Source organism: Podarcis cretensis (genome assembly GCF_951804945.1).
Source record: "Podarcis cretensis genome assembly, chromosome: 9".
In the NCBI taxonomy this organism is placed as follows: Eukaryota; Metazoa; Chordata; class Lepidosauria; order Squamata; family Lacertidae; genus Podarcis; species Podarcis cretensis.
This window is the reverse complement of record NC_137178.1, coordinates 75757044-75783083: the sequence shown is the minus strand read 5'-3', so window position 1 is coordinate 75783083 and position 26040 is coordinate 75757044. Positions and strand designations below refer to the sequence as shown.

The 26040-nt window shown below is 43.4% G+C and overlaps 2 protein-coding genes across 7 annotated transcripts in view; both read left to right on the top strand.

Annotated features, from left to right (window-relative positions):
- The window catches only part of JAKMIP1 (janus kinase and microtubule interacting protein 1), an 86366-nt gene that overhangs the window by 18690 nt on the left and 41636 nt on the right, over positions 1 to 26040 (top strand). For all 6 annotated transcript variants that reach the window (XR_013842680.1, XM_079991537.1, XM_079991536.1 and 3 more), the window contains exons 3-9: positions 6653 to 7147; positions 7941 to 8150; positions 9547 to 9666; positions 11898 to 12044; positions 14164 to 14304; positions 15239 to 15298; positions 25667 to 25795. Coding sequence is in view for 5 of the 6 variants with exons in the window: in XM_079991537.1 (XP_079847663.1) it covers positions 6653 to 7147; positions 7941 to 8150; positions 9547 to 9666; positions 11898 to 12044; positions 14164 to 14304; positions 15239 to 15298; positions 25667 to 25795 (1302 nt within the window). In the remaining variant the exon portion in view is untranslated. The remainder of the gene's footprint in view (positions 1 to 6652; positions 7148 to 7940; positions 8151 to 9546; positions 9667 to 11897; positions 12045 to 14163; positions 14305 to 15238; positions 15299 to 25666; positions 25796 to 26040) is intronic.
- Positions 22147 to 25795, top strand: LOC307224688 (uncharacterized protein). The gene is made up of 2 exons (XM_079991772.1): positions 22147 to 22475; positions 25667 to 25795. The coding sequence occupies exons 1-2, from the start codon at positions 22370 to 22372 to the stop codon at positions 25696 to 25698; spliced, it is 138 nt and encodes a 45-aa protein (XP_079847898.1). The 5' UTR covers positions 22147 to 22369; the 3' UTR covers positions 25699 to 25795.

Below are 26040 nucleotides of genomic sequence, written 5' to 3'. Positions count from 1 at the left end.
GAGCAATGAGCAGCTCTCACACCATCAGGTCTTAAGGGATTTAAAGAAATGAAACACTCATCAAACTTGCATACAGTGTTTTCATAGCTTCTCCTTTCTGGAAAGTTCCCTCAATTTCAGTGCTTTAGAATAAAAAGGTGTGTATATTTTTTTCTGGAACGGAGGTGTTAGTGTCACTGTTTCACCAACAGCCAGATGAAACTGCTTGTTGGTGTTATCCAAATAGATAATAGTTTTGAATGATAATTTTAAAGATCTCAGGATGCAGCTCTTTCTGCCTTGTTACTTTATGTGAGAGATTTGGTGTATTGAATCCCCATGACAGGGTGAGCTCCCGTTGCTCAGTCCCTGCTCCTGTCAACCTAGCAGTTCAAAAGCATGTCAAAGTGCAAGTAGATAAATAGGTACCACTCTGGCGGGAAGGTAAATGGCGTTTCCGTGCGCTGCTCTGGTTCACCAGAAGCGGCTTAGTCATGCTGGTCATATGACCTGGAAGCTGTGACTAGACCTATGCACATAAAACTTCATACACTTCAAAGGCTTATGCGTTTAAGCCGTGGATTATTCACTTCAAAAACTCTTAAAACCCTGTTGTATCAGCTTTACTGAAACTCAGGAAGATCTGTGTAAAATGCTGAGTCTTATTTTTTTGTTCAGCTCGGGTTTGCTAAATTGGAGAGTCTTGCAAGAAATAGATATATATTCAGAATACCAAAAACCTTTTCAAGTGCTTGCACACATGACCTACTAGATTATAAATGTCTAGATTTGGGGGCTTTAATTATTTAGCAATAAACTTTCAGAAAAAGCTCCTTGCTATAATTATCCTGCCCTTCCCTCCTTGCTTTTTGAGAAATAAGTATTTCACCTTTACAGCAGAAAAAGAAGACTTGCTGCAGCTGTCACAAAGATGAGTTTTAGATGACTGCTTAAAGCATTTCTGTTTACAGAAGCATTCTCTGAAGTGTTCTGCAATAAGATATTAGTTGTATATTATCCCAATATAAATTCAAAACATGTACACTAAGGTATATTGTGAAATATTAAGGCGTCCACAGCTTAGGTATTTTTATTAGGCAGTATACACATTTGTATTGCATATAACAAAATAATAAGCATTCGCTTAAGGGAATTTTATCACCCTCTTTTAGACAGGGTCTTGCAAGTTGGTAGCTAAGGGTTTGTTTAAATAGCTGGTTTATCCCAACATGGTTTCCTTTTTAACAGTAATTGTTTTGCTTGCTTGATTTTCTTAAGAGTGGGTTTGTTTTGTAAGTGATCTCACTTGTACATGCCATGGGCAACAGGTGCCTATTAAGCGGTTTAACCTAGATACAACCCAACTAAGGTTTGACAAGAGTTAGGAAGCTGGGAAGGGAATCTGTGAGTGCAAGGAGAGTTGAGAGCACTCACTCGTGTCACATCAAACGATGGTTTGTTATTGCACAGGCCCTGTAGAACTGGAATTGCTGTCGTATTTGCCTAGTCAACAAAGCTTAGGAAATAAGAACTGTTATTGCACATGTATGCCACTTAATGTTTCCTCACACTTCAGTAAGTCTAAGAAGATAATGTTGGTGCATAAAGCTAAAAAGCAATATACAGTAAACTTCCTGTGCTGTTAAGGCACGTATGTACATATACAGAAAGCTGAGATTTATTAATGATGTGTGTTTAGCCAGTTTTATATATACCGTAAGTGATGGCTTTGTAACTATTTTAGTGTTTTAGTTTCCCCTTAACAGGTGTTCTTTGCATGTTCATTGAGTGTGTGCAGGAGGCTCTGTCAAGATTTCTGATGGCACAGAGAACCCTCTATACGTTCAACTGTAAATGTGTGTGCTCTCTACAGGTTTTTAACGAGTGTGAGTAGGTTGGGGTGGCGTTTTCTCCTGCGGTGCCATCCTGCATAAGCATCACCACTGTATGAGCAAATAATGCTTTGAAGGACTACACTGTTCATTGACTTCAGATGCCAGGCTAGACTTTGCTTCCAGGCTCTCCCACCAATATTAAGTACCTTTGTCTCTAGATTGTTCATTAGCATAGGGATATCAGTTTACAGAAGTAAGGTGTAATGCTGGGCATGGAAATGGTCTGTTTCTAATAATCCAGTAGCTTTTGCTTGCTGTCATGTTTTGGAGCTGCTTTGAATTTTTGCTGTTTGTCCTTGCTAGATAGTTATGCAAGTAACCAGCTGCCAAATTTCTCCAGTGTTCCTTGTTAGTCAGCAAAATTGGGAAGTGATTATAGTTACTATTCTTTAGTTATGCTGTTCCCCTCTGTTTCTCTGGTATGCATAATGAGTAATTGTGGGAAACGTAACGCAGTTGGACAGGGAAATTGCCAACTTCTTGAGGCTGGTTCACACAATACATCTTTTGTCCGTGCAAATATTGCATGGTGTTCACGCTTACGGACAAACATAATAACCCATTTGGGATGTAATGATAAACAAAGGTTTATTGTTGCATGTAGAAGACTTCGGGTTATGGGCTCCCCCTCTGCCATTGCTGTGAGGGCTGTGGCTTAGTTACCCAGAGTTTAGCATTGTGTCTGAATGGAACCTTAAACTGCAGTTGAGAATACCATATTTTTCAGTGTATAAGACGATGTTATTTTATTAGAAATAAATGTTAAAAATTGGGAGTTGTCTTACACACGGATAGTGCAGAGGGGAGACAGGCGATTGTTGGCGGCCGCGAGCAGGAGATTGTCAGTGGCGATTGTGCTGGTGATTGGTAGCTGTGGCACGGCCTGCTGTCTATTGGCTTCTGCTGCGGCAATTGGGCAGTCGATATTGGCGGTTGCTGACAGATGGCTTTGGTGGCTTTGGTGAGACGTGTGACTGGCAGTGGTGGTCAGACAGGTGAGCTCAACAACTGGGCAATTCCCCCCCCCCCAAAAAGCTTAACAACTCTGGGCAATCTCCTCCCATTTCCTTAATTTGGAGTCCCAAAAAATAGGGGCCATCTTATACATTGGGGGGGGGGGTGTTATACACCGAAAATACAGTAACTATATTTAGTTTGTTTCAGCTAAGGCAAGGCTAACTGCAGTTTGGAGTCAAGCATAGCTCTTACCTCAAGTTAGTCTAAAACAGAAGTGGAAAATACAAAACCCTTCTTATCTCTACCAGAGGGGAAGCGGAATGTTGTAGCAAGCTTAGGTTTGTACCTGTGCCTGTAATGATAAACAAGGGCTTTTATCATTCCAACCAGATGAAACCAATGTGTGAGCAAGAGAGCACAGATATGGTCAACAGCAGTTCTCATGATGATGCTATCTGGAAAAGTGCCTCTGATTTTCTGATTCACTTGCTGTGTTGCTATTTCACTACATAGCCCAGGCTATCTTTCATTGTGGTGTGTATGTTCTGATTTACACAGGCATTTTTTCTAAAATAGTTCTACTTCCTTAGTTTTAGGGACTTTCAAATAGATTTGAAAATGTGCTGTTTTGTTCGTATCTTCCCCTAAACATAGGGCTTGTCCAAACTGGGCCTTATGGTGAGTTTGAGGCTGATTGAGTCCAAGATTTCTGAGCATCCCATTCTACTTCTTTTGATGACTGAATTTAGACTTCCCCAATCCTGGGAAAATCAGGAGAGCAAAGCAAAACCTCTGTAGTCAAGGTGGCACCAGGACTTTAAAAGAGCAACATGGAATTGATTTTTTGGTTTGTGAGACTGTGAATTGAACCGTGTACATCCATTCAAGGAGCAGCAGGGGTCTGTTCAACCTGGCATGTCTCTACACCAAGACAGGATGGGCCTTTGTCTTCATCCAGCAGGCTCTTTGCAGATGCATAAAACTGAAAATAAGAATGAAAAAGGCACCTCTTTCCCTGGGAAACTGCATGAATCTGGCTCTGTCCACTACTGGAATGGGAACCCTGACAGCTTTCTGCTGGGGTACTGTGGCCCTTGGACTGAAGAGCTTCACCCCTAATGTAAATCCTTGCTAGTTATTTCCACTATGTGCTAGTTAACAGACTCTTTGTACACGGGAAACTCTGGTAAATAAATGAATTGACAATTGAGGATTATACCTACTTGGTCCATGCAATGCACTTAAATCCTCAATGAGTCCTCAGTCCAGTCATTCTGGAGAGGATCTGGTGCAAAGTGATGGGATGTAACTGAAAGGCAAATTCATGTTTGTCCCACGTTTGGAAGTAGCGAGGTTATTGAGATGAATCACTATTTCCCCTTCAGTACACCTTTTCGCACTGAATGTTTAAGAGTAATCACAAAAATAAAACACTTCCAGCTGGGATTTCATTGGTTTGCTTTTAATTGCTGTGCTTGTTCCATTCTGCAGAAGGGAGTAGCCTTTGCAGTAGCACTAAACTGGTGAGGATAAGTTCTTGTATTTGCAATGAGCTTACAAGTGAAAAGCTTATGCAAGGATGACTGTAATGAGATTGCCTTACTTCGTTGAAGGTAGTATGGGCCATCAGTAATCTTATTCAATCAGGAGGCCTTTGAATGTTTGTGTTTAAATCCTCCTCCTATTTATTAAAGAGCTAATAATGATGAAGAAAGTAGTGAAGCAGTAGGACTGAATTTTTATTTCATTTTTAGGATCTCACTTGAGTAAATTTTATGACCCAGCGGATTCCGAAATGCCTAAATATATTTCTTGCATTCTGTAATCTCCTTTTCTGAACACCTCACTGCAATCCCCACGCTTCCTCCAGCCCTGGCTATCATTCAACTGCCTTCCTATTAGCTATCCTACTATCTGATTTCTTTGCAACATCTGCTGAGCTAAGGCAACCTCCACACTCATCACCTTAACTATTATTAACAACTAATAATAGCTAAAGAGTTAGTAATTCCGGCACTGTGCTTTGCTTATATGTATGTGGATACTGTATGTCAGGCATAGGCAAATTCGGCCCTCCAGGTGTTTTGGGACTACAACTCTCCTCATCCCTAGCTAACAGGACCAGTGGTCAGGGATGATGGGAGTTGTAGTCTACTGGAGTGACAGGGATGGAGCTTGTTGTTGTTGTTGTTTAGTCGTTTAGTCATGTCCGACTCTTCATGACCCCATGGACCAGAGCACCCCAGGCACTCCTGTCTTCCACTGCCTCCCGCAGTTTGGTCAAATTCATGTTAGCAGCTTCGAGAACACTGTCCAGCCATCTTGTCCTCTGTTGTCCCCTTCTCCTTGTGCCCTCCATCTTTCCCAACATCAGGGTCTTTTCCAGGGAGTCTTCTCTTCTCATCAGGTGGCCAAAGTATTGGAGCCTCAGCTTCACGACCTGTCCTTCCAGGTAGCACTCAGGGCTGATTTCCTTCAGAATGGATAGGTTTGATCTTCTTGCAGTCCATGGGACTCTCAAGAGTCTCCTCCAGCACCAGAATTCAAAAGCATCAATTCTTCGGCGATCAGCTTTCTTTATGATCCAGCTCTCACCTCCATACATCACAGGGATGGAGCTTACTTAACAGAAATAGACTAAACAGGAAGGGTGGAGAGTTAAAGGATGCATACACATGAAAAGAAATCCATGAATTTGAACATCTTGTTGTTGTTGTTTAGTCGTTTAGTCGTGTCCGACTCTTCGTGACCCCCTGGACCAGAGCACGCCAGGCACTCCTGCCTTCCACTGCCTCCCGCAGTTTGGTCAGACTCATGTTTGTAGCTTCGAGAACACTGTCCAACCATCCCGTCCTCTGTCGTCCCCTTCTTGTGGCCTCAATCTTTCCCAACATCAGGGTCTTTTGCAGAGCGTCTTCTCTTCTCATGAGGTGGCCAAAGTATTGGAGCAAAGTATTGAACATCTAGGTCAAATTAAAAAAAGAGGAAAATAGTGGTGCCATTGTAGGAGTATGCTACAGACCACCAAGCCAGGCAGAAGTCTTGGGTGGTGCCTTCCTATATAAAAGTACAGTGGTGCCCCGCAAGACGAATGCCTCGCAAGACGGAAAACCCGCTAGACGAAAGGGTTTCCCGTTTTGGAGGCGCTTCGCAAAACGAATTTCCCTATGGGCTTGCTTCGCAAGACGAAAATGTCTTGTGAGTTCCTGCGGGTTTTTTTCCTCCCCCCCCCTTTTTCTAAGCCGCTAAGCCGCTTATCTGCTGATCCGCTAAGCCGATAAGCCGCTAAAAGCCGCTAATCCGCTAAGCCGTCAATGGGCTTGCTTCGCAAGACGAAAAAACCGCTAAACGAAGAGAATCGCGGGACGGATTCTTTTCGTCTTGCGAGGCACCACTGTACCACTGTGGAAATTAGGCCTTCATGTAATTAATTAAAAAAACCTGCCAACTTAAACAATGGAAAGGTGATCTGTTAGTATTATCAATGTATTTTATATGTCTTACTGAATGCTGCTTTGAGGGCATTTTGACTGAAAAGTAGTGTGTAAAAATATTGTAATACGTGTGTGTGTGTGTGTGTGTGTGTGTGTGTGAACAAGACTTTCAGTTTTGAAATACAGAGTTTTTGTCGTGGGATCACACAAAGGCCTGCTGTGGACTCCCAATCAGTATTAAACATTTTGTCCGTAGTCCAAGTTTAGAAGTCCTACATTCAGAAAGACTTTAGATATCTACCTCATGTTTCATTTGCTTCCCAAACATTCCTCCAGTTCTACACAGTCATGCTAATGTGCTGCTTTTGTTTTTTGGTGGTGTTTCAGGTGAGTAAACTGAGAGAGAAGCTCCAGGAAGCAAAACAAGAACGAGAACAGGAACAGCACAAACACACAGCCTACATATCTGAACTCAAGGCTAAACTCCATGAAGAGAAAATGAAGGAACTCCAGGCTCTCCGAGAGGTACTCATTCGGCAACATGAACAGGAAGTGGCTCGTATGGTGAAAATAAAAGACAGTGAGATCCAGCGATTGCAGTCCACGGTGAATGTCCTGCGGGACGGGGCAGCTGACAAAGTGAAAACTGCCTTGCTCAATGAAGCCAGGGAAGAAGCCCGGAAATCATTTGATGGTGAGCGAATAAAGATGCAGCAGGAGATACTAGAACTGAAGTCAGGGAAAAAACAGGTGGAAGAAGCCTTGAGTAACATCATGCAGGCAGATAAGATGAAGGCAGCTGACCTGCGCACAGCCTACCAGTCCCATCAAGACGAAATTAATAGGATAAAGCGTGAATGCGAGAGGGACATCCGTAGGCTGGTAGGTTCACCCAATATTACCGTGCATTTGTCTAGTTAAATATTCCACTATTTTTAATTGCCACTAGTATAATTGTGTGTCATGTCACAGTCACTTGCTTTTCCCCTACTTTATTTTGTAAATAAATGGATGTTAATCCTGTATTGTAATTCTTCCTCAGGGAAAGGAGGGCATTTCTTATTCAAGTCTCTTTTATTTCCTCTGACGAGTGGCACACTTAGCAGATTTGATTTTGCATCAATCAAAGCAGCTGTCTGTTCACAATTGCTTTACATTGCCGTTCATGAGATTTTTGAAAGGAATTCAATTGTTCTCATATCTGGCTAATACTAAGTAAGTCAAAAGAACACATTATACAAAAAACAGAACTTAGGTTTATTCCTTTCATAGAAGCAGCCCTGGCTGTAAATCCAGTACAGTCATACCTCGGGTTGAATGTGCTTCGGGTTGAGCGCGTTCAAGTTGCACTCTGCGGCAACCCGGAAGTAACGGAGCACGTTACTTCTGGGTTTCACCGCTCGCGCATGTGCAGACGCTCAAAATGACATCACGCATGTGAGGAAGCGGCAAAACACGACCCGCGCACGCGCAGACGCGCCGTCAGTTGTTACATTCGCTTCAGGATGCGAACGGGGCTCCGGAATGGATCCTGTTTGCATCCCGAGGTACCACTGTACTACTTATCCTTTGGCATGATTTGGCTAACGTAAAGTGTTGGTACGGCAAAATAACATTCGGTTTAATGGGAAGTATTTGGAGAAATTCACATTGTGTTGCTTTCTAACTCTTCAAGATGGATGAGATACGAGGCAAAGAGAGAGTGATTTTGGCTTTGGAGAAAGATCTTGGTGTCCAGGCAGGACATACACAAAAGTTGCTGCTCCAGAAAGAAGCCCTGGATGAACAACTTGTTCAAGTCAAAGAGGCAGAGCGGTTCCATTCCAGCCCAAAGAAAGAGCTTCCTCCCTCTGTGGGAGATATGATGGAACTTGTAGGAAACCAGGTAAGAAAGCTAACTGTTTTTTACATGCATATGAATGTTAAAGTTCTTTTAACAACGTGGAGATTCCCTGCTAATAGATTGTAATCAACTCCTTTCAGAGTGGGGGGGGGGATGAGTTATCACCTTCAAAATACAAATAAAGTAAATTATACTTTGAAAATGGAACATTAAGCTTTGCTTCCATCCTTCAGAGAACTTTACTGCTAGAAACAATAGTTCAGAAGTACATTGTGCATAGTCCATTTTTATTGTCTCTGTATTGCCCGGGTGGTGGTGGTGAGGGGACTGCAGGCTTAAGAGAGACAGTGCCCTTGTTTGCAACGCCAAGCCAAATCATGTCTTAGTGCAAACAAGCAAATGTGGGGGGTCTAAGAGAGGAGATTACCTTTTTGCTCCTCTGGTTGTAATCCTGCTGTGGTTTTGGTAAGCTGTGATTTGGCTTAATATGTTGTTCAAACCCTGGCTTGTGGTATGCTCACTTCAGACACACAAGCTGTGATCCCCAAAACTTTGATTTCAGGACAGAGAGCAAACCCAGCCTCTGTATAGTCATAGCCCCAGAAGACTAGCACCAGACCTATTGTTCTCCTTCTTGCCCTCTCACCGGTCTTGTCTGCCCACTCGTCTGCCTGCTCCGTCAGCCCTGCCCCTTCCCTGCATAGCTCTGCCAAACCATGGCCCAGGCGAGCCACAAAGGAACAGGGACAACAGGCCCGGTCACTTCCCCAGCAAACATCTTGCTCTTTTGTTGCTTCCCTCCCCTTCACCCGCCAATGTGGATGCAGACAAAATGATGGCCTTGGGTGCACAGGGAAAATGGAGCAAGATGGCTGCTTGGAAGTTGCCCCTGGCTGTTCCTCTGTGGCTCACCTGAACTGCTTACGTGCTGTTCTGTCCGGCAGCCACACAAATTGCAACCTGATCACAGCCTTGCAGTTTTATTATATCTGTTATTTTACTGCTTCTTCCTACAGCAGCTTTCTTCTCTTCTCCCCTTCCTTTTTGTTCCCTATTAATTACAGTACTATTTTGAAAAAAATATTAACCCTAATTTATTTATTTGAGTGCACACTCTGGCCCTTCACACCGTCATGTCTCTTCCCGCAAACCCCTCTGCCTTCTTGCCACTTTTATTCAGGGCCTGAAGACTGCTGCTCATGTTGCCATAGGTCCAGACAAAAGAAAGTAGCATGGCTGGGGGGGGGGGCAGAAATGGGCGAGGGTGGGGTCTGTGCCCCTGAGGCCAGCCTCAAAGGAGACTGAGGCCAGCTGGTGGTCTCTGTCACTGTCTGAGAAAACACTACCTTCCTCCATCTATTCCACGTGCTTTTTTACTTTTCTGTAAAATGAAGTTATGCCCAGTTTTTGTGCTGTAATGTAGCCTTTTATTTTCAAGGAGCAACATATGGATGAACGAGATGTGCGGAGATTTCAGCTAAAAATAGCAGAACTCAGCGCTGTAATTCGGAAGCTGGAAGATAGAAATACACTTTTAGCAGATGAAAGGAATGAACTAGTAAGTAATTTTGATGTTTTATTTAACAAAATTTATATGCTGCTGGGTTGTAGTAAAACCTCCAAGGGGTTTACAAGAAATATTAAAATTATCAATAAAACATTTAAAAACAACGTACCGTATCTTTCTGTGTATAAGACTATATTTTCCCCTATATTTTTCAAATTTAAAATAAGGGGGACATCTTATACACAGTGCATAGTGCATTTTCTTAATTTTGAGTCCCAAAAAATAGGGGGCGTGTTATACACGGAAAAATATGGTAAAACATTTAAAGATATTAAAATTAAAATACATCATCAACACCTGTGTGTCTGGATAGGCTTGTCTATACAAAAATGTTTTAAGCAGGTGCAGAAAAGAGTACAGGGCAATGATTGTACCTACCTGTCAATAGGCAGGGGGTTCCAAAGTGTAGATGCTGCCGCACTAAAATATCAGTTTCTCACAACTTTGTTATGTATCTTTAGGCACCAGGTGAAAATGTCTCTCTGTAACTAGGCCATTGACTGATTAAACCATCTTTTAGAACTGGGCAGGTTGCTTTTAATGTATCTATGCAGGGAGGGTTGTGTTGTTGTTGTTGTCTGTTCGGTCGGTTGTAAGTTGCTTTGGGTTCCCCTGAGCAAGGTCAAGCAACTAACAAATTCAGTAAATAAATAAAATAAAAATAATGTAAGTGGACATTTGCCAAGATCACATTTGACTTTAACAAAAAAGAAAAGTTCCCCAAATGAGGGTATGGGTAAAAAGAAAGTAGAAAGGGGGCACATCTCTCCAAAATGTTTAGCAGTTGTTCAGGATTTTAGAATATCAGAAGCTCAGCTAGAGAACATGCCACAGAACAGGAAAGATACTTCCAAGGCCAGCATGGGGGATGAGCAAAGGCAAGAAAGATGTTAGAGGCAAGGAGGCTTCTTTCAGAAAGTGGAAGTCTTGTCGAAATGAGGAGAGCAAAAAGAACAGAAACTTGGGTACAAGAAATTCTAGCAGATGATAAGGGATGAAAAAAGAGAGATAATTTGATGAGCGTATTACAAAAAATAATAATAGAGGAACGACAAAACTTATTTAAATACGTTGGAAGCAGGAGATCAGCTGGGGAAGTGGTTAGACCTTTGGATGACGATTGAGTCAAATGCGTGTCCGTTTTTCTTCACAGCGGGAGGCAGAAGGCAGATCCCTGTGCCTGAGCTATCTGTCTCAGAAAGGGAGTCTGAGGAGCTGATGTAAAAGTGGTGACAAGACACAAAATGGGCAAACCACCAGGCCCAAATGGCATCCGCCTCAGAATCATAGAATCCTGGAATTGTAGAGTTGGAAGGGACCCCTGAGAGTTATCTAAGCCAACCTCCTGCTGTGCAGAAACCAGTTCTTGAAGAACTTGGAGAGCTACCAATGTCAGAATGCCATTATATGGCAAGACCGCACTTGGAATACAGTGTCCAGCTCTGGTTGCCTCAACTCAAGAAAGACATTATAGAGCTTGAGAAGGTTCAGAAAAAGGCAGGCAAAATGATTAAGGGGTCAGAGCAACTCCCTTATGAAGAAAGGCTATATTTGGGACTTTTTTTGTTTCGAGTAAGGGAGGGAGATGTTGTTGTTAAGGTCCCAGGTTGGGTTACAACATTAAAACACAATATTAAAAACAAACAACTTACAGTTACAGAAATAAGTTGGGTCCTAAAAATATACACATCAAGTGTCAAAGGGCGGGGCAAAGAAGTGCATCTTTGGCATTTGCCGGAAGCTGTATAATGACAGTGCCAAGAGCACCTCTTTGGGGTGGGAGCTCCACAGCTTTGAATGTCCTCTCCCAAACTGCCACCTGCTGAGGGTCCGAAGGTGGAGGAACTGCCAGGAGGGCCACCTGTGCAGATCTTGGCACCCGAGAGGATCCGTAGGGAAGCAGGCAGTCTTTGAAGTATTTGAGTTGTTTAGGGCTGTAAACTCTAACATGAGCACATTCTACACCAGCTGGAGCTTCCAAACCAGACCTCAGGGCAGCCCCACATAAGAGCACATTTCTGTCCAGCCCAAGCATGGACAACAGTGGCCAGGCTATCCTCGTCCAGGAATGGCAGTAGCTGTCAAACCGGATGAGGCTGGTAAAAGGCCTTCTTAGCCACAGAGGACACCTGGGCCTCTGTGGACAAGCTACCCACTTGCAACCCTGTGCAGAACAGATCTGCTTTAAAAACAAAAACAAAAAAGTACAACTTTTTTTGCAGCTGAAGAGGTCTCGGGAGACGGAAGTGCAGGTGAAGCCACTTGTAGAAAAAAACAGAAGGCTGAACAAAAAGAACGAGAGCTTGCTGCAGAGTATACAAAGAATGGAAGAAAAACTTAAGCATCTTTCTAGGGAAAATGTCGAAATGGTAAGCAGTCGTCATCTTCAGGTCACAGATTCTGATGATTCCTTTGCCAGTTGTGAGAAAGATGGCCAGAAAGTGCTCTGCTCCCTTTTTGCTTTTATAGCCAGTAATATTATTTACTTATTTAATAAATTTTATATCCCATTTTCTCAGAAATCTTTTCCATAAAGTGGTTTTCACTTTATCTAGTACATTTTTACAGGTGGAAAGTCCTACTGCAGATTTTGATTCAATCTGCTTGATTGGCACATTGACATAATTCCTATTTTTAAGGTATATTCTAAAAGTGTTGGGTAGCTCAGAAACAGAAATTACAGTTGTTCTTTGTCTTTCTTTGGGAGCATCTGCAAATCCAAGAAGGATAATTAACAAAATGAGTCATTACCTAATGTGTAGCTGAATACTGTATATAGTACTTTATAACATATGGCATGGGCAGGGGCCAGATCCAGCCCAATCGCCTTCTAAATCCGGCCCGTGGACAGCCCAGGAATCAGCGTGTTTTTACATGAGTAGAATGTGTGCTTTTATTTAAAATGCATCTCTGGGTTATTTGTGGGGCATAGGAATTTGTTCATTCCCCCCCACCCAAAAAAAAATATAGTCTGGCTCCCCACAAGGTCTAAGGGACAGTGGCCTGGCCCCCTGCTGAAAAAGTTTGCTGAACCCTGACATATGGCCTGCAGAGTCAAAATGTAACACATTCTGGACTGACCTTTTTTAACTGGTCAAGCGGTCAGCTGCTGTGTCCAGCTGCTCACCATGCTGTGGGCTTGAAGAGGAAAGGCATCAGCATAATTGGATATGAATTTGCTGAATTAATTTTTAACAGGGATACAAAAAAGGGAGATGCGAGGAAGTCAAGAAAATAAGTGAATCAAAGATGAGAACTAAAAAGAGGGATTTTTGTGTTTTTTCAAATGTGTTTTTTTTCCTTTTCTTTTTTGAAACTATTTTCCTTTTTTTACGTATTTTATAACTTTGTATTTCTGTGTATTTGTTTTTCTTTTTCTTGTTTGTTGTCATTTCTAAAACTTAATAAAAAATATATATATAAAAAAAGAAGAAGAGGAAAGGCATCAGCTCAACCCCAGCCCACAAGATGTTACCCAACTCAGGGTGCCGTCACCCTTGTCCTCACCATTTATTTGTATGCTGCCTATGGGGGCTCACATGAAAAAATCACATCATTCACTAGTTACAAAATACAGCAGAATCTAAATAATCTGTTAATGAAAGCATCTCATTAAGAAATATTCAATAAAATTGAAAAACCCCTTATAATTCATGGTAAGATCTAATGACAAAACACGAAAACGTAATAACAAAAACAGCAAAAGTAATTAAATCTGGGCCACACAGTAGTCCCTAAACATCCTGTGTAGACTTGAGGTCAAGGTGGTCTCTGGTGCCTCCTGCAGCAGCTTTCATAGCTGGAAATGGTCTTGGTCTCCCCTCTCTCAGCCCAGATGGAAATAGGCCAGCAAAGATGGGAACAGGCCCCACAGGACTTGTAGCATCTCTAGAGTCTGAGCCGGGAACCCCATTGCCCTAGGGCTGAGAGGCTTCTTGGGGCTCTGTATTCAGGCTCCAGAATCTTCTTGGGCCTAGAGGCACATTTGGAAATGTGAGAAACTTTAATGGGCACTTCAAAATACCTATTTCACCAAAGGAAAACTGGTGATGCTTTGGACCCCTGCCCCAAATGACAAATCACCTACTCAGTATTTACTTAAGCTTGCTGAAATCAGATTTTCCAAAGTCTAGGGTGCACATATGACCACGTTCAACTTTATCTTTTCCCAGTATCTTGAATCCCAAGTCGATGTGGTCACTTTCACCCAAGACTCACACTTCTGTCATGTGAAAGGGATAATAGAACCGGTTATTAGCAGTTGCTCTGTTTAGGATTACAAGTCATTCGGTCTCACTGCTAATGCTGATGTTTTTTTTCTCAGATGTGTTTTACTGTTTTCTCTTTGAACAATAATGTTTAAAATCATGAATGGAAAAGGGCAAGGATGTTTACCAGCCACCTTCTTGTACTAGTATTGCTTTGGCTGAAACCAAAGAGGGTGTGAGAGAGATTTGGTTGTGTTAATGAAATTACATTTTTTTATAGAGAGAAAAGCTATCTGCTCAGCCAACAATGAGGAGGCACACATCATTGAATGACCTCAGTAGCACACATGAAGAACCAGAAGTTGAATTTCTTAAATTGCAAATTATAGAACAACGGCATCTTATTGATGATCTGACAATGGTAATATGCAGTTACTATTAATCTCTGCTTTGGCATTCGTTTCTTATTCCCTTGGAGAGACATTTGTAAGGGCACATGGTCACTTGATCCAAATATAGCATGCATTGTATTTTGGAACAGCCTCCCCTACCCAAATTGATGTTCTTCCTTGTCACATCAGCCATGGAGGAGGAGCAGGGGACAGTGAGGGGAGTAGCCTTGTGACAACAGACAGTCATGTTTTCTGCTTTCAAAGCATTGTATTCTTGGCAAAGTATAACAGAAGGCTATGTGTTTGGGGTTAAAGGTCACAAATAATAGAAAAAGTTATATTTACAAGCCCAAAAGTGAAGTGGGGATGTAGTATCCCCAATATTCATTTATATTTCTGCATGTGGATGTTTACAAAGGGCTGTTTGAAAATTCTGTGCTTCACTTTGAAGTCCCAACAATCAGGGCTGCAAAGGGAAGCATCACCTGACATCACAGTGGGGTTAGTTGATTAACAGGTGAGTGGCCCTGCCTCGCTGTTAACATTGGCCTGCCAAGGCTGGAGCAATAAGAATCTGACTAGAAAAGGTTCCCCACTCCTGAATTAGAAGGAAATAATCTATTTGTCCAGTTTTAAACCCATCTCCTTTTCCATGTTTTCATTTCTGTTTCTCATAACTCATGAATCTATCTCATAAAAGAAGGAGCGGAGAAGTGAATTTATCCAAAATCTCTTTCCATTTCTCATGGCTTGTCAGCTGTGTACATTGTCGATTCGCTGTGTTTCCCCCAGATTTTCCTCTGCGGTAGCTAGTTTTAAAAGTGTGTATTTCAGAAAAAGAAATGGAATGGGATCTTTAGCTTTGCTGTGCAGCATGTTAGAATTTTAGAATCCACACCCATGATTATTTGTTACATATTTTGAATATATGCTAAATCATTTAAAAGACATTCCTTGCTCTAGGAGCGGGATCGATGGTTACGCTCCAGGAAACAGAAGACGCAGAATTTGAAACCCACAAAGGTGAGTGACATTTTTATTGAGAACAAAAAAAATTCCTTCCAGTAGCACCTTAAAGACCAACTAAGTTAGTTCTTGGTATGAGCTTTCGTGTGCATGCACACTTCTGAGGGATAATGGTTTTTCCAAACTTCTTTTCTATATTAAAATTATGGCAATAAAATAAGAAAAACAACAATTGCCATCACTATTAATAATTAATTTAAAAAACTACAAAATGCTGATTTTTTTCACAGCTGCTTCTTGTTACTTTAATATATGGAGATGTCAAGTATTTAACTGCAGTGTAACCTGGAAAGTACTGCTGAAGTCCTGACCGTGGCACATTTTCTTAATGTTCTGTTTTGCACAGCTAAGTTTGCAAACATGTGCACACTTATCTGGACGCAGGTCCCAAATAACTTCTGAAACAGTTTAGTTTAGTTATAAACTTTATTACCCGCTTTCAGTATTAAACAATCCTCAAGCAGGGTACAGTACAGATAAAACTCTATAAAGTCTTGTAATCAATCAATACATAATGAAATAGTAAAAAAGGAAACAGGTGACAGCACATACACAGTTGTATATTCTTTGTTTCTTTTTTCTTTTTGTTTAGATTAGTTTGTTTTTTATTGTAAGGTATTATGAAAAGTCTTCATAAAATCTTATAAATAATAGGTATTGTTTGAAACAGAAACATAATTCTACAGCACTGAATATGAGCAGGGTCAGGCCAGGATATTTCTCTGCCCCTCCCTGCCAGACCCCCTTACTGCCATCTGGAGGCGGCCCAGGAAAAAGAGGAAAGGAGGCTGGAGAGGAGCAGGTGGGGGGGGCACAAAGTGGGGGGAGGGAACCACGGTGGTGGGGAGGGCATGGAGGAGGAGGTGGCAAGTGGCACGCTCCTAGGGCCTGGATTTGACTGCTTTGCCTCGCCTCATGGGCTGGCCAGCTCTGAATGTTGTAAAATGCAACTGTGGGGTTTTTTTTGGGGGGGGGGGGTGAGTTAGTTTCTCAATGAATTTCTAAAATGGAAAGCTTTGTATCTAAGCCTGTATGGATGTCACGTGGATTTGACTATCCTTCCCAGACGTGGAGGATCCTCTTCCTATCTTAGGCAAAAGAGGCCAATTATGTTTAATCACGTTTGTGACGTACTCTGCACATGAGCAGAGGTTATGGCTTCACATTTTCAGGATTGAATCATGGGTTGCAAATATGTTCTTTTGTGCTCTGGCTCAAGTGAAACCATCATTTTTTTTATTCCATTGGCTGGAATATTTAGTACGTTTGTTTTGGAGAAAGAAATGTTTGGATTAATGAGAAGTGTGATTTTTGGGTGAGGGAGCAAAATGGCAAGCAAGGGTCCTCATATTTTAACATTTGTGTGTGTGGCTCCGTAGTGGGGGCAGGGCTGTGGGGGCTGCAGCCAGGCCTGGAACCAGAGACCGCCGAGGGGAGGAGGAGGAGGGCCTGGCGTGGCTCTTAACTCACCATGGGGGAGAAGCGGGGTCCACTCAGCTGGCCGGCCAGCCACCCGCCAGACTGACAGGCAGACTGTTCACCCACTCCCGCAGCACACGCCCCAACCCGGACGTTTTTCAAAATTTAAATCCACCCAGATGGTGATTTTGCCTCTGGAATCCCAGGCATGTTCAGGGAAATCTGGACGTATGGCAACCCTGGGGGCTGCATGCCAGTAGCAGAGAGGGCAAAAGGCCACTGAGCAGTGGATGTAAGCATCATACCATAAGCTAGTTTCTACGCACACTCAGGATCCCTTCTCTAATCTCTATCCAGGCAAGCAAAAGCCATTATCTGAGTTCTGGGACACACTCCAAACAGCCAGGGTGGTTTGAATCCCCGCGACGGGGTGAGCTCCCGTTGCTCAGTCCCTGCTCTTGCCAGCCTAGCAGTTCGAAAGCACGTCAAAGTGCAAGTAGATAAATAGGTACCACTCCGGCAGGAAGGTAAACGGTGTTTCTGTGCGCTGCTCTGGTTTGACAGAAGCGGCTTAGTCATGCTGGCCACATGACCCGGAAGCTGTACGCCGGCTCCCTCGGTCAGTAAAGCAAGATGAGTGCCGCAACCCCAGAGTCATCCGTGACTGGACCTAATGGTCAGGGGTCCCTTTACCTTTACAATGGCAAAACTCATGTCTCAAAATGGACTGGAACTGGGCAGTGGATCTCAGGAATGATACAGCCACTGTGTATTTTCTCAGGCACATTGCTCTCTCTGAATTACAGAACTGGAGAGATGGAAGAGACCCCAGGGGTCATCTAGTCCAATTCCCTGTAATGCAGCCATCCCTGGGTGGGCTCAAACAGCCAGATGAAGTGACCCATTTCTACAAAAATATATACATTCAAGCATTTGTACTTTATAACATGTTATAGAAATGATTACAACAAGTTTGGATATCTATTCAAACCTGTATACAACAAGTTTGGATATCTGCAACCCCAGAGTTGTCCGCGACTGGACCTGATGGTCAGGGGTCCCTTTACGCACACTCAAGAGCCCTTCTCTAATCTCTATCCAGGCAAGCAAAAGCCATTATCTGAGTTCTGGGACACACTCCAAACAGCCAGGAACACTCAAGGAGGGCGTGCAAAGGGCAAGGCCTGGGAAGGCTGGCTAGAGAGTCCCAAGGCCCAGCTAGGGAGGCCTAGAGGGCCATATTTGGCCCCTATCCTTGAGCTTCCTCATTCCTGGTGTAGAAACTGTTGGGATTTCAGTTCCCACCAGCTGTGAAAAGCAGCAACATTGTTGACATCATGCGATGTCCCTGAGCATGAGACAGGAAGTCTCAGCCAGTTCTCAGTGTAACCGGGTGGAGTTACTGAGTGTTTTTGCTTTTGCTTCTGGGTTGAAGCTAAGTCGAGTCGGAGACCATGTGTTCTGCTGCTCAGAGAGCAGTCATGGTTGTACAGTCTTAATAAAGTAGCTGTTAGACTATGGGCTGTCTCTTTCTTCTGTGATGAGATGCCAGGAGGAAGTGAGTGTGCTCCTCTCATAAGGGAGTCATGAGTCTCTCTGGACTGAAGGCAATTTCCAGCCAGAGAGTGACCACCAGAGAGAAGCCCCGGCGTCTTGGGAAACTTGGCACCTTTCCCCGGGGGCATTTTTCCAACAGAAACTAGCTACTGTACCAAAGTAAAGGGCATTTGCCTCCGACCCCCGTGGTAGGAGGAGAATCCTTGGTTTCTAAGGAATCATAGTATCCAACCTCTGCTTAAAAACCTTCAATAAAGGAGAGTACACAACCTCCCGAGGGAGACTGTTTCACTGTCAAACAGCTATTACTATCAGAAAGTTATTTCTCATGTTTCGTTGGAATCTCCTTTCTTGTAATTTGAGTCCATTGGTTCGGATCTTCCCTTCTGGAGCAGGAGGAAAGAAGCTTGCGCCATCTTCCGTGTGACAGCCCTTTAGATATTTGAAGATGGCCATCATATCTCCCAGTCTCCTCTTTTCCAGGCTAAACATGCCCAGCTCCTTCAACAATTGCTCATAAGGCTTGCTTTCCAGACCCTTGATCCTCTTGATCGCCTTCCTCTGCACATGTTCCAGCTTGTCAACATCCTTCTTAAATTGTGGTGCCCAGAATTGGCAGCTGTTGATAGCTGTAATGGTTCTAGGGGTTGCTTGTGCATAAATCGGCGCCACGCTTGGCTGGGTTACCTGGGTGAACCCTTTCTGTCCGGACAGCCACTCACCCGTGGCTGTCTCAATCGCTGGCAGAATCCGTCAGTGGGCGTTTCTTGAACTTCTTCCAGCAAAGAAGCTCTTTGACGCCTAGTCTCCGCCTACTCTCCCTGCGCGGAAGCCTTCTGCGCAGGGAGGGTGTGGGCAGCGGAGGACCCGTGCTCTCCCCGCTGGTCTCCGGCGAGGAGTCATGGAGCCACCTCGCCGATTCCCCCATCTGCCCCCTTTCTCCACTGGTGCTACGCTGATTTCCCTCCCCAAAAGATGGGCTGCTTCTCTCCCTCCTGGGACGCTCTCCGGAATCCCTCTGGAGCCCTCCCTCTCCCTCTGGCTCCGATGGCAGTTCCCTGACAATAGCATTAGATTTTTTTTGCTGCTGCATCATACAGTTGACTCATGTTAAGCTTTTGGTCCACTAAGATCCCTAAGTCCTTTTCACATGTTCTACTAGTAAGCCAGGTGTCCCCCATCTTATGCACCCTGTTCTTTCTGCCCTGTTCTTTTCTTACATTTGTCCCTGTTGAAATCCATTTTGTTAGTTTGGGCCCAGTTCTCCAATCTGTTGAGGTCATTTTGAATCCTGATTCTGCCTTCTGCAGCATTTGCTAGCTCTCCCAGTTTGGTGTCATCTGCTAATAATAATAATAATAATAATAATAATAATAATAATAATAATAATAATAATATATTTATACCCTGCCCATCTGGCTGGGTTTTCCCAGCCACTCCAGGTGGCTTCCAACAAAATATTGAAAGTACAATAAAACATCAGACATTAAAAACTTCCCTAAACAGGACTGCCTTCAGATGTCTTCTAAAAGTCAGATAGTTGTTTATTTCCTTGATATCTGATGGGAGGGTGTTCCACAGGGCGGGTGCCACTACCGAGAAGGCCCTCTGCCTGGTTCGTTGACGAGCACCCCCTCAATTCCTTTGTCCAAGTCCTTTATAAAAACATTGAACAACAATGGGCCCAGGATGGAACCCTGCGGCACCTGCTTGTCCCCCACTTGACAAGGAAAGTGGCTGATCAAGTGGGGAAAGTAGTCAATGGGAGGGCAGCCATGTTCACAGCCAGTAATATGTGATGGCCTATGACCCAAACATTAATAAACTAAATCTACATCTCAGCCAGTAGAAGGAGCTCTGCTGTGGCAGCTAAGGAGATGGAGAATCCCGAAGCTTGTGACCATGGTTAGAGAAAGTTGGCCTCATCAGACATCCTATGAGGAGAGTGAGGAGGGATTTGGATGTCTGTGAATCTGTCAGTAAGGCTCTTTATTTGCATGCATGCCTGGCCATGTGCTTCCCTGTGGAACCATGAAGGAAGATGGGCAGGAAAATAAACATTAAGGCTGCAGTCAGTGTTACTAGGTACCTTCAGTAAAGCTCTTTCCCACCAACTTTAGAATATTTTGTATTTGCTCTACCTTCGTGTTTACTTCAGCAGTCAAAATGGACATGCCAAGTGCTTACACATATTGCTCATTTTGGGAGTTTGGGGCCACCAGAGCAAGAAACAAGATATTAGATGGTAAGGTGCTGTCCCCTATTAATTAGGCAGTATTTGGGGGGACTGTTTGGCAACCAAGGTACCACTGTAACTCTCCATGATAATAGACAGCAATTCTGAGAACAGGCCCCTTCGGTACCCTAAAATTGATCTGACCCCAAGGACTTGAACTTGTTTAAGGTAAATAGGTATTTTCTCCTTGTCAAATCTGGAACTGCGATACTAACACATCCTACAGTAGTGGGTAGAGCTGAAAAGCAACCTTTCTAGTAAGTGCGTCACGGCTGCTTACTGGGAAGGTTGGAGGGGTTCTGTGCGCATCGGATTGGTTCTCCCAGTGCAGTAACTGCACTAACCTTCCCGATACCTCTCTCCTCCCCTTCCAAGCAAGAGGAGGTGTCACACCAGCTGGGAAACTAGCATTGTGGCTGCCCCACCCCCCCACCCCACTGGCTGCTTCTACTTTCATGCTGCCGATCCAAGATTGCATGTACCGTATTTTTTGCTCTATAAGACTCACTTTTTCCCTCCTAAAAAGTAAGGGGAAATGTGTGTGCGTCTTATGGAGCGAATGCAGGCTGCACAGCTATCCCAGAAGCCAGAACAGCAAGAGAGATTGCTGCTTTCACTGCGCAGCGATCCCTCTTGTTGTTCTGGCTTCTGAGATTCAGAATTATTTTTTTTCTGTTTTCCTCCTCCAAAAACTAGGTGCGTCTTGTGGTCTGGTGCGTCTTATAGAGCGAAAAATACGGTAATTCCCCCTCTGGGAGAATAGAAAAGCAAAAAACGGAGTTGAGCAGTTCCAGCATCTAATAGTTGGCCCTTAACATTTCACAATCCTTAGAATCATAGAATCATAGAGTTGGAAGAGACCACAAGGGCCATCGAGTCCAACCCCCTGCCAAGCAGGAAACACCATCAGAGTACTCCTGACATATGGTTGTCAAGCCTCTGCTTAAAGACCTCCAAAGAAGGAGACTCCACCACACTCCTTGGGAGCAAATTCCACTGTCGAACAGCTCTTGCTGTCAGGAAGTTCTTCCTAATGTTTAGGAATCACAATTCTTAGGAAGCAATGATACTACCCCCCCCCCCCCCAGCATCCCTCTCCAGCCTCAGTTTGCTTTGATCTTTAGCTTACCTGATACCATCTCTACAGGTGAGAGCTACTTGTCTGTATTTTCAGTTAGTGACTTTCACCTCTTAGGCACGCTCCCTTGCTTTTTTTATTCATCTCCCCGCTAATCTTTGTATGCAACCACATTGGCCCTTTTTATATTTTTCCTATTTTTTTTGTTTACTCGTCCCCGTCCCCCGATTATGCCTTTAGTAACGTTTTCTCCAAGAACTCCCATTCATCTTGGCCTCCTTCCCTCATTAATGAACCTAGTCTTTCTCTGAGCTTATTAAAATCAGCTTTTTTCTGAAATCCAAGCAACACGTTTGCATTAAGATCATAACTTCCAGCATTACAAAGTGACTTCCCCCAAGTGTTCCTTTTAATCATTCCCTTGCTTACGTGTAAGAGTACCAGGTAACAGTTGCTGTGCTTGCTTTCACTGGGCACTGTCTTAATTGCCAAGGGAAGTTTGAAAGTAGCAGGCTGCTGGCAGCTATCTTCGGTCTCCAGGAGCAGCACTGAGGGTGGAGCTCTTTGTATACTTGGGTAGCCATGGATATTTAAATCTTGGGAACTTTGGTGGGTGAAATGGGTAGAAAACCTGTCCAGCATGTCTGACTTTACGATGGAGTAATGGAACTACAGTGTTCGGAATTTAGACAGCTCATGGGACTATTTGCTGCTCTGCAAACTTAATTATGATGCTCTACTTTTTATAAACAAAGTGCCCGGTGTCTGCATCATTAAGATGGAATACATATTTCTCGTCTTGTATTTTTCTTTTTTCCTCTGTCTCTGTGCTCTGGTATGCCTATATTTTTCTGGCTGCCAAGAAATGACTTACAAGCATGATGGTAAGAAACTCTGAGCTATTTCTTCATATTCTTGCGATGCTGAATTTAATTTGAGATTCTACCCTGTTACTTCGTTAATGACGTAAAAAATGTAAAGTGAAGTATATGATGTTACTGAAGTTAAAAGAAGAGAAAAGGATGTTTGTTTGTTTTTTTACACAGTTTAGCTCCTGTTATTTATTTATTTATTTAGTTAGTTAGTTAGTTAATTTATATATTGCTTTTCATAAGATTTCAGGGCAGTTCACAGAATAAACAGCCAATCATTCAGTTTTCAATGATGTTCAGACCAGTTCTTGCACAAGAAAATCCCAATGGATTTTGCCCTTTGTCTTCAGAAATAAAACATCATTTGCTCATAAACAGCTCTTACGCTTTAATCAAAGTGGTGTCGCCCAGTGATGAAATGGATAGCATATTCTAAACCTTTTTGGTGGTTCTCATAAATTTACACTGTGGACCCTCTGGGGTGATGCTTATAAAACGTATGTTGCTGCTTTGGATAGGGAAAATATAAACAAAAGGGTGCAGAGGATGAATTTTGACAGAAGAGATTTTAAAACAAAATAACGATATAGAAATGCTGTAAATAAATGATAAGGCCTTTGAAGTAAACCATGCCTTTTCACTCTATTTTTCCTCCATTTTTTTTTTTACTGTAGTTTTAAAATGTTATGCATTAAAGAAGAGTTGTTAAATCTTACTACTACTGGTCCACCTATTTAAGTGCTTATCTGATGAATACGGAGCAGTTGCGTTGTAAATTACATTGCAGGTGTTGCATAAATCCCATGGTGCACTTAACCTCATAATAATGGTGGTGTGTTAATTTTCATTTTAATGAATACATTTCTCTTACACGGAAATAGTCTGTGTGTGATGCTTTCCAAGCATTTTTCATATACTGTAAAGCATATTAATTGGCACTCACACATTATGGGCCATTGATTAATAATGTAGGGAGGAGGACCAGTGTGTGTGTTTTGGGGCTTGGAGGTCCTACCCCTCTTGTCTCAAGCCCTTTTGTGCTTTCTTCTGCCTCTTCACTTCTTTGCACAGCTGCCACTGTTTTCTACATTGCCAAGTCTTTGCTTCCACATGAATAAAAATAATAACTACTTTGTTAACTGCCCATACAGTTATGTTAAAGGTGTGAAATAGAAATTATGTAAATATAAAAAACCCTCTTCATTCTGACACATTTCTAACTCCTAGTCTTCACACTCCCATTTACAATTTCTATTCCTGTGTGCGTGATCTCCTCCTCCAAGTCACTTTTTGAAGTGGTCTTACACATTCACACATGCAGATAGTGTCCTCCAGGCACAACAGCACTTCATGGCATTTCTAGACAGCAGTCTAGATTAGGGATTAGGTGCCTATGGGAGATGGTGCTATTTAAAGGGCTAATCCCCCCCACAAAAGAATTCCTATAATTATCTGTTTCTTGTTGGGCTATCAACACTAAAGAGCTGTTTAACCAAAGAACCACAAGACACAATTGTGAAAACTCTTTGTAGGAGGCAGAGTTTTAATTCTGAGTTATAAATATGGTGCTATGTGCAACAAAACACAGCAAGGCTGTTAGAAGTATTTTAAAGCTCTAGTTCTGTTCTTTCTTTCGGTCGTAACACATACTCTGCTTAAGGCTGGGGCGTCTTACCCATAGAGGCTAGTGGACTACAATCTAGTGGCAGTTTTGAAGTGGGCCTTCTCTGTAATGGTTCCCGTTCTCTGGAATATCCCCCCCCCCCCGGCACTCTAGGGACTCAGCTACATTAGTAAAGAAAAACCATTTTATATGCGTTATAACACTGTTACACCAAGATGGTGCTGTGGAGTCCTGTCTTCTGTCAACATGATTTCCCTTTATGAAGTTTACAACAGGTTTAACTGAAACACTTTTTAGATGTGTCTATATCCAGCCTAGGGACGCAGGTGGCGCTGTGGGTTAAAGCCTCAGCACCTAGGGCTTGCCGATCGAAAGGCCGGCGGTTCGAATCCCTGCGGCGGGGTGCGCTCCCGCTGCTCGGTCCCAGCGCCTGCCAACCTAGCAGTTCAAAAGCACCTCCGGGTGCAAGTAGATAAATAGGGACCGCTTACCAGCGGGAAGGTAAACGGCGTTTCCGTGTGCGGCTCTGGCTCTGGCTCTGGCCAGAGCAGTGATGTCACGCTGGCCACGTGACCCGGAAGTGTCTCCGGACAGCGCTGGCCCCTGGCCTCTTAAGTGAGATGGGCGCACAACCCCAGAGTCTGTCAAGACTGGCCCGTACGGGCAGGGGTACCTTTACCTTTACCTTTTATATCCAGCCTAGGAGACACTGTAATACGTTTCAAGTGTTTACTGAAAACATATCTTTGTGTGTGGGCATTCCACAACTGTTGGTTGCTGGATTGTACTGATTTTTATTTTTAGTATTTTATAGGCAAAGAATTAATTAATTAATTTGGTTGCTATGTATATTATTTGTGTGTGTGTGTGTGTGTGTGTGTGTAATATTTATCGAGAGTTTTAGAGTCTTTGACTCCTTAATGTTGGGGTAGCCAATACGGTGCCCGTCAGACATTCTTGGACAGCAACTCCCAGTAGCATCAGCCAGCAAGGCCAGTGGTTAGGGTTCATGGGAGTTGTGCCAGGTTGTTCACCCTTGCCTTGTGGGTAGTCCTAACTATAGGAAGCCAACCTAACTTAGGCTGGTGCAAGTTATCTCTATTCCAAACTCTGTCCAGGAGCCTCTGGCATGGACTGAGTTTTGAGGCTTGGGCCCTAGGTGTAAGTTATTGGGACTTACACTGGCACAAGTTCTGCAGGCTGAGGGACAGGTGCTGGTGGGTGCTCAGCTGGGGTGAGGCCTTTACTCCAGCGTAGACCTGGTTGAACCCCATAGCAGCAGGGAAAGCCCAAGATGTCTCAAATTCAAACTCTCTCGTCCTGGTAGATCTTGGGTTTGGATTGTTGCTGATCACATTGCGGAAGAGGACATGGAAAATACTTCCCTATGCCTTTGAGAGACTGTGGCTGAGGTGCATAGTTTGTGGATAGTTATTTTGGTGCTATGCTGAGGACCAGGTGGGACTCCTTTGGCCTCCGATTGTTGTCACCTTCTTTAAAGACAGAAATAAAGGCCCTTTTGATACAGCTCTTTGAATAACTTGCTTGTCTATAACAAAGTACTTTGGTCTTATTTCAGAGGCATGTTGTGGAGACATTTTTTGGATTTGACGAAGAATCAGTGGATTCAGAAACATCATCAGTCACTTCCTATAATACAGATAAAACGGACAGGACTCCAGCTACACCAGAAGAAGACTTGGAAGATGTAAGCACCTGTGACTTTGATATGCATACTGCCATAGACTGGTTGGACGTAGAGGAATGGTGGGAGGCACCAGCTGGGGAGAAGGCTCAGAGCCTGGTAGGACAAGGGGGAGAAGAGGCATCGGAAGCTGCAGAGATAACAGGGCTGGGTGAGTGGGGGGAGTCTGTGAGAGGAATTCCCAAATCAGAGGCAGAAGCTGAAAGTTAGCTTCACATACGTGCAATCTCAAGATTGCTTGGGGAAAA

What these genes read in the sequence shown, in the direction of transcription:
- LOC307224688 (XM_079991772.1), top strand. Translation starts at nt 22,370, where the DNA reads ATGGAATACATATTTCTCGTCTTGTATTTTTCTTTTTTCCTCTGTCTC. An exon ending in AATGACTTACAAGCATGATG is followed by an intron (nt 22,476 to 25,666) that starts GTAAGAAACTCT and finishes GTCTTATTTCAG; the next exon opens with AGGCATGTTGTGGAGACATT.